Source organism: Drosophila biarmipes, chromosome 3L, assembly GCF_025231255.1.
Source record: "Drosophila biarmipes strain raj3 chromosome 3L, RU_DBia_V1.1, whole genome shotgun sequence".
Classification (NCBI taxonomy): Eukaryota; Metazoa; Arthropoda; class Insecta; order Diptera; family Drosophilidae; genus Drosophila; species Drosophila biarmipes.
The window spans coordinates 4,791,021-4,804,984 of NC_066613.1; the positions used below are offsets into that span (position 1 = coordinate 4,791,021).

General features: G+C 46.8%; 1 protein-coding gene across 2 annotated transcripts in view; it reads right to left on the minus strand.

Annotated features, from left to right (window-relative positions):
- LOC108030805 (MOXD1 homolog 2) overlaps positions 1-13,964 on the minus strand; it is a 111,202-nt gene that overhangs the window by 51,888 nt on the left and 45,350 nt on the right. For both annotated transcript variants that reach the window (XM_017103899.3, XM_017103900.3), the window contains one exon: positions 10,927-11,759. In XM_017103899.3, the coding sequence (XP_016959388.1) occupies positions 10,927-11,448 (522 nt within the window). In that variant the 5' untranslated portion in view covers positions 11,449-11,759. The remainder of the gene's footprint in view (positions 1-10,926; positions 11,760-13,964) is intronic.

Genomic DNA, 13,964 nt, shown 5'->3' on the forward strand with positions numbered 1-13,964 from the left:
GCACACTCACTTGCCTTCGGAGAGCAATAAAATAAAAATTGAAAACACAAAGGATTTATAGCTCCAATAGGTTTTCGAGGAGCCTTCAAAAGCTCAGTACAATTGCTATGAGGGCCACGAAGCCCCAGCCGAACCGACCCAAACCTACCCAGTCTGCTCGTGCTTCTGCTCTCGGCTTTCAGACCAACCGTATCGAATTTTTGGATGAAATTGGTGGTAACCGACGGAAATACACTCAATGCACTGCTTATACACGGTTCCTCTGTGATGAGTAACATTTTCCTTTGAAAGACCGATTGGTACTTTAATGATTTTCTCTCACTTTTATACCTTGAAATATTAACTAATTTCAGTTGTTTATGGCTATCATATTTGCTTTGGTTAATCTATTAAGTTAATTGCGGTATGAATTTTTTGCTGCATTGTATGTATTAGAAGAGCCTAATCCACAAGAAACCTAGTTCGCGTATTTTCCCTTGTCTATGCTGGCTTCTGTTAAAGTGCCCGTGCTACCACCCTTCGTTCTTGTACAGGGTAAACATATACTCGTATAAAGGAAGATATATTTAAGCAGACATTTCATTGTTTATGTGCCTGGGTGTGTCCCTGTCTGACTGCCTCGCCAGAGGATTGTCTGTCGGTCCGTCGCTGCGTCGGGCGGCATATGGCGCCCACAGATTTAACTTCTCTGATTATTTTTCCACTTCCTGCTGCTAACCACCTAAAGGCCCCTTCACTCCCGCATACCTTTACCTATGTGCTCGCCTTTTTCGCCCAATTTTTACATTGATTGAAGTATTTTCCGCTTTGTCGGCTTTCGCACGCCCTGGGCCATGTGGCTTACGGATTTGGATTTGGCTTTGTCTGCCTTTTAGACACATGCAAAGCAAACAATAGCAGAGTGCGGGGAAGTGTCGAAGGGGAACATTTATCCTTCGGTGAAGGCGTAAATAAATATTCTGGGAATTCGGGCGGCTAGAAAGTTTTGTTTTTGCCAGAGCGACTTTAATGAGGCGAAGGCAGCTTTGGATTCTCCGAAAGGAAAATTTATTTAAAGTGAAAAGCTGCTTTGAGGACTCTGCTTCGTCCTCCTCATTGAAACCCTTATTTTCTCGGATTTTTCTTTAGGCTGCTTCCGTGTGTTCCGTCCTCCTTGCCTGCTTTGGGTCCAAGAACAATATAAAAAGTTGAAGCTGTTGGTGAAATAAAAATGAAATTACTTAAAATTTGTCACAATAAGCTGGTGCGGCCGCCGTCCAGCTTTTCCTAGCGATGTTTGCCTTTCTGGCTTTTCTCCGCAATGTTATTTTGTATTATTAAAATTGTTTCAATTGCGAGGAACGAACCTCTAATAGCTCCACAACAACAGCAGCAGAGTACTCTAATGGACCATATTGTGCGTTTGGTTTTTTCAGTTTTATTGCGAATTTAGGCATCATTTGTTACGGTTTTTTAATAAAAGACCAAAGGCGGGCCCCGTTGCGGTCGTCTTCGGGCCGGACTGGGCCAAGTTTGATTTGTGTGCATTTTGACCGCCTAAGTGCGCCTCTGGGTGCCATTGTCTCGCCCGATGTGGTCAGGCTTTGCTTGACTTGAATCTCGTTTCGGGCCGCAAAACTTTGACAGAAAAGTTGAAAAATAAAAACTTTTATTTCGGGGCCATTTGTCCGAGCCAAATGGACAAATGTGCGAGTATTAGTCAAAGATGTTGGCCCGAACGATTTCAATCGCCCGAATTATTGGGCCACTACAAGTAAAGCCCCCTCAGTGCTCGGATTTCTAATTAATTTTCCATACGGAATAACCCGAATGCTCGGGCGTATTTTCACCGCCTTTATCGAGTCACTGAAATTCCATCATCAACGTACATCAGAAATACTTATGCAAATAACTCAGAGGCTTTGGCCGGCCAGCTCCAATCCCGGCGTATAGCTCGTCGGCTGCGGCACTGCACTTGTCTTGGCTGGCTGGAATCGGAGGAGTCCGAGCCAGAGTCCACAATCTGCGGCACCTTAACACCTACCTTAGAGGGCAGGGCTTGTGGAAAAAACTACCGACTGATGACTGGCCCGGCAATCATTTTTCATGCTAAGCTCCAACGTCAGCCATTTGGTTTATGGCCTTAATCCTTTTCTACATAAATGAGACCCGTACCCAACCCAGCTCAGCGAATGCCACGCATTTCATCATTAGTCAGCGGACGTTAATGCCCAGTTCCAGTTCCCATTCCCATTCCCGTTCCCGATTCACCCTCTGAATCTCTGGCTACCGGGCATGGGAGAGAGACTTATGGGGGAGCGTATATATTGACGCTGCCTACGCATTTACATTCGAGAGTATTTATATGTCGACCGAGTGTGTGTGCTCCACCCAGTACCAAGTACCCCGTACCCCGCCATTATCAAGAGGCCGAAGCGTTGACTAAGTACCCAGGAAGTGCCAAGGTTGTTGCACTCACTCCCCGCCGCTTCTAATCGCCCGCCTCCTCCCTGTCCACCCCCAGTGCCTGGTCCAGCGTCCAGTGGCTTTTAATTAACACGCAGCCCAGGCAGGGGATCCTCGGCCACAGCATCCACAATCCGGCAGCCTCATCATCATAATCGTTCTCGCCATCATCATGATGAGCTGCGGCGGTTGCTTCTATTCGAAATCAATTCCATGCAGTTTTTAATATGTGCACTGGGGAAAAAATGTCACCGATACGTGCCACATATTTTGTTATCTTGGGAGCGAAGTTATTATGGGAATTTGGTATTTAAATAACAAATTACCAAGTAAATGGGACAAAATTTTTAACTCAAATATGTTACCCAGCCTACAATTAAATGTAAGTTCCAATGAAATCTCTTGATCTTTAATATCAAAGTCGTTGTTATTCTTATCATCTTAGGATATTTTCATAAGCTCCTAGATAGACTGCTTTTGTATCGAATTTTTCTCAGTTCACCAACACACATTTCGCCCCTCACTACGCTGCATGCATGCATATATGACGACTTCCCTTACCAATTTCTTGAATATGATGTCATGCTGTGCACTCTCCACAGCCTTCCTATCACCCCTGCCCGATAAAAATCCCCAGATACTCTGCGCAGCGAGCGTCTATTTAGCGCTTAATTAATGATGAATATAAAAATTGCCGCCGCAAGGAGGAAAGAGGGCAACCTAGCCTGTGGAGGGAGATGCAAGCTGTGGAGCTTTGTTTAATTTCCTTTTTTGCGATCCGCTTGCCATTCGCCAGTTGCGATGTCATTTAACTCCCAGCTTAGAGGCCTTTCGAAAAAGGCACACATTTTTACATAAATATGCTTTCACGCAGCTCCTTTTGGCAGAGAGAACTCTGCAGCCCCGTTAGCGTCTTTTAGAGGTGCGCAGATATGAGATGCAAAAAACACACAAAACGAAGCACTTGGCTGAGGCTGAAAGGTTGCCTAGTTCAAGATGGCATTTTGGAAAGCATAAGAAGAGCCAGCTGAAAATCGCCACCCAGACCCAGTCTTTCTGGCATCTAGAGCATCTCAATCTACATCTTTTGGGCCGGGTGTGATTCCTGGTACCTCTGACAATCAAAAAGTGATTAGCAAGACACTCGACAACTTCGGCGACAACGACAAAAGCAATTGGGAATGTCATGCAGCAAGGCCTGGGAAGCGAGAAGGCGAAAAAGACGAAATGCTTAACATACAAACACACTTAGCGTGTAAACATGGCTAAAAGAGCGTTGTCCATATTGGGCTGCAGTCCGCGTTTTACGCACCACAGCCACACGAACAACAGGTACACCAACGGGACAGGCTAATATGACTGGCAAAGAAGATGCTGCCTGGGAACCGGTTGGGACTGGTTTGGCCGGGCTTCGGCTCAGGCCATGGCCCCTCTTAACCCCTTTCTCCTGCTGACACTATCAACATAATCAAGGGGCCTCTCCAGCCTCCCGCACCCGGCTTCTAAGCCTTTTCAACGCTCATAAATTGCGAGGCCAAGACACCAGCAAATATTTTGCAAACGCAACGCAAACTGCGGCCTGGTCCGGGTACTATGCACGGGGATCGGGGCCAGGGACTGGGACAGGGACAGGGTCGGGCCGGGAAAAGAATTTTTTTCGCATATGGGCAACGGTACTTTCTGCAATTATCCGTTGTCTTGGCCAAGAAGCGGCCGCTGTCGAAGATGCGGCCGCTAAAGCAAATATGCGCACTTGGCATTGTCCCGCCGAAGACAACGACGCACTAATAGGCCCGAAGACGGGGCCTTGGGCAGGCAGAGTGCCATGAAGGAGGGGTTCCAAGCCCCAGCTCCCAGCACCGAGTATCCAGTACCAAGTCAAGTGGAGTGTTCCGGGGTCTGGGGCGAATGTTTTGCGGTTTTTGAGGCTTGCGTTATGTGCAATAGATTATCAAAATGCTTAGAGGAGCCCGGGAAGACGCCAACACGACCAGGGGCTTTTGGCCAGGCCATCCGACAACGGTTTATGTCACATGAAAGTAATGAAATTAAATTTCTCCCTGCCGCACACACACAGACTCTCGAGCAGTTTTGATATGTGCGATAATTTTAAAAGTCAGCCAACTTGGCCAGGACAAGTCTTAGCTCAAGCCGGAGACTTGGCCAAGTCAGAGCCAAAGCCAGAACCAAAAGCCCGGCCATTTACGCAACGCTCTGCAATCAAGTGTGCATATTTACTTCCTGTAATTGAGCATTTATGGCTTTTATGGCCTAACGGATTCGCCCGTCCTCGGCCGGGCCCCTCCTCCATAATTGTTTCGGCTTTGGCTTTAAAACTGACAGGCTGGCAGAGGGGGATCGGGATCGGAATCGAGGCGGATTCGAATGTCGGTCCTCGTGCGTTTAAGTCTATTGATTATAAAGTTTATGCATAAATTGTAAATTGATTTGGCAGTTAATTGATTTGCCAGGCTCCCCTATGTGTGTGCGTGTGTTTAAGCCCGAAACTGATGAGTAATGACTTTGGTATTGGCCAAAAGTTAACATAAATCGATGCATTTTGAACGCTTCAGCTGGGCTCGATTCGATTCGCTTCGATTGGGTAAGTACTTTTGCGGCACATCCTGAGAAAGTTCCCCATGCATAGTTTATGGCCTTTGAAATGTGTTGGCTCTATTGGGACAGGAATGCGAATGTGGCAGTGGGGGATTTATATTAATAAGTTATGGAATTTCATTAGATGATGGGTTGGTGATTTGAGTTATCTTAATGGCCATAATCTCGGCAATTTCGACTTGCACAGCTGACGTGGTCGTTATGCTCGGCACTTGAAAAGTAGAAGAGTGCATTAGGTTCCTTATAAGTTTAGTAACAGCTCATATCGTGAGCACTCTTGATAAGTTTAGAGTTCTGTTTTTATTACGTCGGCTTAATTTTGTTAGCGGTTTATTGCTGGCTGTGGTTTTATGTAGCTATTTGCAATTTTAATAAGAAGCAATAAAAGAATCACCTCCCTAAGATGGTTTACCATCACTACACATTGCCCCCAGTTCTTATCCCATTCATAAGCCACTATACATACCACAACATAAGCAAAACCTCTCGACTCCCCATAACAATTGAAGCAATTTGGCTGGTCACAATCCCACACCCACTTTCAATAAAAGAGCCTGAGGCGAATGTCGAGGGTAAATATCCCAAAATTGAATAACAAAATATTTATGCGTCTGGAAAAGAATAATGAAAAAATTTAACTATTATTTATTTGGTTTTGTGCTCTCAAAGCGCGAGCAGAGAAACTGCTGGAGGAGTAGCAGGGGGTTTCCCATCCATATAATTTGCCAGCATGTATTTATGATTTATGAAGTGAGTGAGAGTGCGTAGGCGCACACCCCCACCAGCAGCGTTGTTGTGTGCGTGTCCTCAACTACAAATAGTGCTTCGAGGAACAATGGGGAGTGGGATCCAGAATGGCCATTGAGCTCGGCCGCAGAACGCTCAGCACGCGAATCGCTTCAGCTATAGATACCCGGCTCACACTCCCGCCGAACACGCACTCCCGCCGAACAACTATCCGACAACTACGGAATAGGAGAGGAACAAATTGGATAATGTCTATAAAAACTAATTGAATTCTAAGCGCTGAGCACGCCACCGAGCCACAGCTGTGAGAAAGCAATGAAAGCACCAGCGACCAATCAAACAAATACAAAGAGCGAGTAAGGAAAACTGAAAAAAAAACCCAGAACTCCGGGTCTGAAGTGATGACATGCAAGCTGCTGGATGGACGTATCTACAGACTGATGGCGAGTGTGTGTGGGCAGCAGATGGACATCGGTATGGTATGGCCAGGGGAAAAACAATTTCACACACAAATTGTACAAAGAGAAAAATTACTCAAAACACTCTAAGATGTTCGCATGTCATGGCACCAAAAAAGTGAAAAACCCAGAACAAGCTCATTACTCATATGCCAATCAGAAGGGAGGCCAAAGCCGGACCCCAAACAAGCCGCAGATCTCCCGATGCTTGACTGGACTAAACTGCCACAATTAATCATCCGCCGATAATTAACAGCGCAGTACGTCCAAATAGAACATAGCGCTAATGCTGTTGCTAATGCTAATGCTAATGCCCAATGTATCTGCCAGATACACTTCAATCCCGGGAAAAGTGCGCACGCATGTGGGGAGCATTGGCCGGGTTCAAAAGGTTGCCAAAACTGTTGTTTCATTTCGACCAACTTTAATGAGTTTGTAATGAAACTTCGGCACCGCTTCGCGTTATTTTTGTGCAGCGTAACCACTTGAAAATGAGTCAAACGATGGATACCCGAATAGATACCACGGGCAAACCGAACCCCTGCCCGCTGCTGTCAATTCCATAAGCAACCTTCGCTTGAGTGATGTACTACGACGGCCACAAAACATCGACATCGCATCGCATCGCCATCGATGGTCATTAGCAAAAGATGACGACGACTGGGATGTTGATGGCGCTCCGTTGATGTTGCGCACTCGTAATTCTTCTATAATGGATCTGTTATCTCTGCGCTTAATGGGTTGCGTCTCTGGCCGCTGGGGTGCGGTGGCCCTGGGGCAGAGCTGCGCTGGGATGACTGACAGACTGAGGCATGCTTAAAACTCGAAATTAAATAATTAGTCGCTGACCAAGTTCGCCGTATTCCGTATTCCGTACTGCGTATTCCCATTTTTTCGTCTTGTTGCGCTGCGTATTTAGATGGGGCCAGGGTAATGACCTTTTAAGTACTTTTAAGATACTAATCGCTGCTTGGTTTTTGTTGGCTGCTCTAAACAGCTAATGGCTTGTTGTGGCTTGTTTGTTGTAGTCCACTCCGCCAGCGAGTGCAACAAAGTCGCCAGCCACTTCGGATGGCACTAATTAACGTCAGGAGAAGAAGCTTTTGGCTTGGGGCCTTCGGCCTTGGCCAAGCGGCAGCGGCGCTGAAACCATTTTCACAAAACTTTTCTCAGATGCGTATTAATTAAAATTTTGATAAGACTCCCGCTCCTCGGGGCGCGTGTAATAAAAGTTGAAAATAAATTACACGAAATTAGTATTTCTCCTTAGGTGTGGCATCATCATCATCGTCGTCGCTTTTTCGGCGGCCGCGGCAGCAGCAAAGGGCTTATCGCAAAAGTATCTACAAAATAATGGGCGACTAATAGGCCGAGACCGCTTCCCCAGATCCACTTCTTGGCTTGTTGATTATGTCAGCTTTTAAGGCGGATTCGCCGAGGCCATTTAGTGCCTGTCTCCGTCTCGAGTTGACTCGGCTTGACTTGGCTTGGCCTGACTGCACGTCCCCTGCTTCTGCGGGTGAAAGTGAGCAAAGTTTCTGCTCGCAGGGGAGCTCCGAGAACGGACTTATAGAGTTACACTTGTTGTCGTCGCCGGCGCTGTGGGAATGTCAACTTCAGATGCTGGTCAACTGGCCAATAAATGATGATAGTTCTGGGTGAAATCCGAGCCCCGGCTGCTGGGAAAACCAGGCCAGACAGAGACAGACGGAGGGAACTCGGGGAAACTTATCAAATATTTGTCGCATTTGAGTGATATCCCAATAAAGCTGCGTGTGGGCGGTTGGTAAGACTTTGGAATGTTTAAAATGTCGGAGAGATGCGTGTTTATCTGTGGGATACATTTCAAATTTTCCCAAAGCCTTTTGTTTACATTCAGGAAACACATATACTGATGAGACTGATTTCTCACTGCGTTCGTTGCATTCCGTAAATTTTATTTTATTTCACATATGAGTTTGGCAGACATATTTTCTATGCAAGTGATGAATTAATTAATATTAGAAAATCTGGAATGGTTATTTTAAAAACGTTCACCTACTAGTCGGTTTAAAAAGGGGTGCTTCCATGGATTCCCTACTCGCATTGTTACTCGGTTAAAGAACAGCTCTCACGCAAAAATTAGCTTTCACGACGATATTTAATCTTTGAGTTTTCTCACAAGCTCTTCCCAAACATAAGTTTAGTGTCTGACTCTAGAAATAATCATAGTAATGCCAGAATTTATAAACCATGCCAGCCAAAAAGCATTCCAAGTATGCCAAGGCACATGGCACTTGCCCAAAACCGAGCTGATGGAAGCCGAAATTGAATGCGAAAATTCCCACACATTGTTCAATCTAATGAGAACTATGTCAATGCCTGCTGCTTCGTCGCTTATCCCCCTACTGCGACCCTCCCGCAGACAATACTTAAGCTTATGCTTATACATTTGCCCTTGGGATGACACTTAAGATAAAAACTCTTGACAGAGAGAGACTCTCGAAGTTGGCTCGCCCGTAGGCTTCAGGCTGTGGATTCTGCCCCTTCCTCCGATTGCGACGCTGCTTAAAGTCAATTGTACAAATTCTACAAGAAAATATTTATGGTCAATGTTCTTCTCTCACTCTGCCGTTGTGTGTTGAATTTTAAATGAAAATTCCATAAATGCCAGCAGCATAAAAATGTACCAGGCCATCCATATTTCACCTCCTGCCCACAGAACGCTATCTGTTCTGTGCAAAGTCGGTTTGACAATTTAATAGTATTCCAAAAATTAGCCAATTAGTGGGCGATGGAGCTGCTTTGCTTTCCATAAATATTTTCATATCGGAAATATGCATAATTGCATAATTTGTTTCAATTAGCAGGCCGGCCAGTAGACACTTGTAATTAAGAACTTATGGGCGATAAGCTTTTCTGAGCTCGGGGTGTGAAATGTGGTGGGCAGAAGGGCAGAACGACAGAAGGTCAGAATGACAGAGGAACAGAAGAGCCGGACCCAAAAACTCAGCCCGAGGCAAGAGTAAACAAGTCCAGGTCCTTTGACATTGCTTTGACGCCGGTCCTTCCCTCCACCTGCACCTGTGGCACTTAATTAATATATTAAATCGGCATATCTGTTTCAGCTCTAATTAACCTTTGAACCTGTCCACAAATCAGCGCCCCTACAAAAAGTCAAAGCAAGGGGGCCCAGGCCCCCTCCCGAAAACCCACAGGGGTTGTTTGGCGGCGAGGTGACAGTCACGAGTCCCATTATACGATATTGTATGTACAATTTGAAGCAACTCGCAATTACCAACGACACGTCAAGATGTGAAATTAACACCGTCACACAAGCAGACAGGGGGCAGTGGGCAGGGGGTAGGGGGAAGGGGCGGGGCAGGTCGGCGGCGGCATACAGACATATTAATGTATCTGGCTGGTATTTAACATTCAACAACAATAACAATCACTATGTGTGCGGGTGACATTTTCGTTGGCTGCCTCGAAAATCATTAAATCACACAGCAATGACGAGGAAGGAAAAAAGCTTTCTCTGTTTGTGTCAGCCGTACAATTGGCCTCCCGTTCCGACAACCACCCACTCAGCCATCACCCAGCCCACCACCACCTCCCGCCCACGCATATCCTGTCAGGCCAGGAGTGAAAAAGAAAGCAGACGGAAAGCCAAGAGCTACGCAACCACAGCACGCAATACTCGCATTTCATTAGACACTTTGCAGTGACGACTCCTATTACTCTTCCTGAAGAGTCACCGCCGAAAGAGGAGGTGCCACGGCACTTCCCTGTGGCCAGGACCTTGGCCAAATGACGTCGCCTCCTGCGAGTTTTCCAAATAAAAACGAAAAATTAGCGTTTTATTGGCTGGCAAGGTCAAAAGCTAGCAGTTGGTGGTCCGATGGTGGCTGTCACACGTATTGAAACGGAGTGGTTGATCGGTCCCACTAATTCGTGCAATCTGATGGCCGAAATATAGTTCGGAAGGTGACCCCGACCAACGTGAAATGTGAGCCAACCCATATGCCATCATTTTGTAGTTATTTTCGTGGGTTCGTAAATGAAAAGGACAAATCGGACGGCAACCTCGTTTTGGCTAAGCACGTCCTGAGGAAGTGCCATAACTCGGCCGAACATATCTGGCAATAACTCGCAAGCGCCAGCTTAAGTGATTTAATCAAGGAACAACCACAAAAGCAACTACTCCATTTGCTAGCCGGGACAGGGCGGCCAAAGTGCAAATAAAAACTTTCTGTACAACGCCGCAAATGAGTTTGTCATTATTCAAGCGCCCGGCAAAACAGTCTGCCGGTATGCATATACATTTCGCGCACCTTTTTTGTGCGACACTGTTTTTGCCACAAATTAATTACAATCCAAGTTGAGTGGCAAAATGTTTTTCTTGTGTATTTCTCATACAACATATTTATCAGCACAGACGCGGCGCAAATGTTTGCCCTGGGAACGAGACTTTGCGAGAATAAATTGGATGGTATTAGGGCGACAACTTTTCATTTAGTTGGCCTGGCCGGCAGGACTGGCCTTAATTTCCGGCCACACGCATTGGAAAAATGAAAACGTTGGCCGGGAATGAAAAATCGTTAGGCTCGCTTGGATTCCCTTCCCTCCACGGGCTTCGAGACCTTCTTTGTGCTGGGTTTTTATTTTGCGCTTCACTTACCTGAAAATAGGTTTGACCCTTGTCCACCCAGCCGATGGCCATATCGGCACCGGCCAGATTGCCATCGGGCGAGAATCCGAAGCCGACGTAGCCCAGGGTACGTGCCTGTATTTCAAATGTTATATCCTGATTAATGATTTGCCATAGTATGCGAAAATCCTCATTCAAATCGATGGCATGATCCCAAATGGGTGTTCCGGCCGCTGCCGCCGACGTGGCTGCTGTTCCGGCTCCTGCTCCTCCACCTCCAGCTCCTCCTCCTGCCCCCGACGCTCCCGATGTCTTGTTGCTGCGAGGGGCCAGCTTGCCGGCAGCCCGGACTCCGCTGGCCAAAAGGAGGAGCAGCAGGAACAAGCTGAACGTGTGGCAGGATATAAAACATGTGATTAACGATGACCGCCTTGAACTTGAGGGTCGTCTGCTGCCGAGCAGCGATGTTGCTGCCGTGCTGCTTTGTGTTGCTGGTGGGGCAGCAGCAACACTTGCTGCTGCTGCTGTAACTGCCTTCCTAGGGCGAGCCATTTTGTGCGATTTGCCGGGCTTGCTGGGTGCTTGGGTTTAGCAAATAGTTGTGATTACTTTTCTTGTTGCCACGCTGACATTTATTGCGCGCAAAATCACTGGACGATGGCTCGTAATTACGCAACTGTCTCGGAGCTTCAGATCTGCTTCTTTGGTGTTATCACAGCTGCGATTATTTACTTAAGCAATTTCACTTTCGTCGCTGCTTCCTGTTTCCTACTGCTGATTTGCTGCTCATTAGTTTCGCTTGTCACACGAACAAAGCCGCGGATGAACAAAGCTCCAGCTCGGTCTGATCGGGCGGATGCAACCTGAAAGTTGGGAGGAAAGGAAAAATGTTATATAATTGCTATAATTTGTTGTCGGCTATAATGGTGGAAAGAACTCGATTCCTGCCTCGGTCTTCTTTCGTGCTGCAATGTTTAAACGCATATAATTACATAAATTATGAACCGGTATCTACGAGATACATATCCCCACCGAGCCACTCAGCCAACCAGCCATCCAGCTACTCAGCCACACCGACATCCATCCGTCTATCCACACATCACAACAAAGTTGACTGTTCATTTTTGTTGTGGAGAGTTCGTCAACATTTTCCTTGAAGCGTTAATTAGCCTGGTCACGCAGTTTTCACAGCAATGTACGTCGGAAGACGAAATTGCTTTGAGTACTCGAGTGAGCAGGGAAACTAAGTTCGGAGGGGAAGGGAGGTGCAGTGACATGAAGATGCCAAATATCTTCCGAAACCGCGCTTACACTCACTTACACTCACTAGTACCCGGTGGATGCTCCAGGATAAAGGCCGCTGCAGAAATCTGTTCCCAAAATGTTTCCCAAGTTCTTACTCAACCATACCCAGTGAGCCAGCAACCCACTCCTTTAACTATCTGCATTTGAATGACTAATTCCGGCTTTCCCCTCTCAGATATCAAGAGTCTTCGGCCTCGCACGCAATTAGTGCGCTGTGGCTCGGTCAAAGCAAATCGAAGATAATTACAGCTTGTCATAATTTTAATGAAGAAGGTCGCCCAGAACTGAACCCTAGTCAAGCCGCCGTCCCTCTGTCCGTATGCCGTTGTCAGTTGTCCGCCTGTCCGTTAGTGAGGAAGCCAAGTGGGGGCGAGGCCAGACCAGGGCAGGTCGGCCAATGGGACTTATTGTATTAAATCGCGGCGGCTTAGCCAGACGAACCGCAAACGCATTGACGACGTCTAGTCCATCCTTATCCCTCGGATTGTCCTCCTCCTGCCATCTCGCCATCTTGCCGTCCCAGCTGTCTGCGCATATTTGGTGTGCGGTTACATTTGATTACATGCCAAAAGTGCTCGCCCAGCCGCCCCCTCTCAGCCAACACTCCGCACACAAATCTTTAATTTGACGTCGGCGTTTTTGGTAAATGTCAAATGGTTGGTAATTTGTTATAAATAGCCAACTTCCGCTGGCCCGACGCAGCGCATAGACACCTTCCGACGCTGTGTGAGTGCGTATTGCGTGGATACTGAAGTGTATTTGCACTAATTCCAAGTGCTTAGTCGCGTGTTCAAAGTTGACAAAGGTCAACAAACGCCAGGCAAACAGAGAAAATTGAAAAGCCCAAACGGAGAACGAATTAAGAGGAAAGAACCGCGCTGCAAGGCCGAATGTGGAATGCTCTACTTCTATTATTTTGATTATCTGCCATGCCCTCATCAGCCTTGATATCCTCTATAGAAGATGGAATATCTTAGCATGATGTGCCCGCCATAACAATCTCTTCCTAATGCTGACCAATAAAAGTAATTTTAGGAAGTTCCTGCCATCGCACAAATGTATCTCGCAGACACTGCCGCAATATTACAGCAGATTTCTATGGCATATTTATAGGTGACTTTTATGTTCTACTTCCTTCCCCACGACAAAGTTATTGTGCCTGCCTTGCACCCCTCCGCTGTTATCAAAAATGTATCCGAAAGATACACAACAATGAGCTCGATGGGGCAATGTGGCCCTTCACGGCTCCTCTTGCTCCCCGTTCTCGATGGCGCTGAGTGACGGCCGGCAACGTTAAATGACGTTGATTATAATTATGCGGACTTGTACTTGTACTACAGAGGGCTACAGGGTTCCCCTGTTTTTGCTTTTTCCTTTGCTGTTTGTTATTATTATTCCTGTCGTCATCATCACCACCATCATCATCGACAGCAGCTTCATCATCATCGCCAGGCGGAGTCTCCGGTCCGCAGACTTCGACTGTCGTTGATGGGGCGGTCAGATGAATGATGTCTCTTAAATACAGACCGAGCCAGGCGAGGCCAATCGTCCTCATCATCATGATTGTTGCTGCTGCCGTAAAATTCAAGCCAATTTACCCTGGAGGAAGGCAGGTCCGGCAGGTTCCTCCTTTTGCCAAGCTGCCAGCTTGCACAGCATGTTGCCCAAGACCAAGGCGTAGTCTAAAACGACATTCATAAGTAAAAGTGCTCCTCGGCAAGCCAGCGATGGCAGCGTGAGCTTGGCGGCAGGAATGCGTGTTT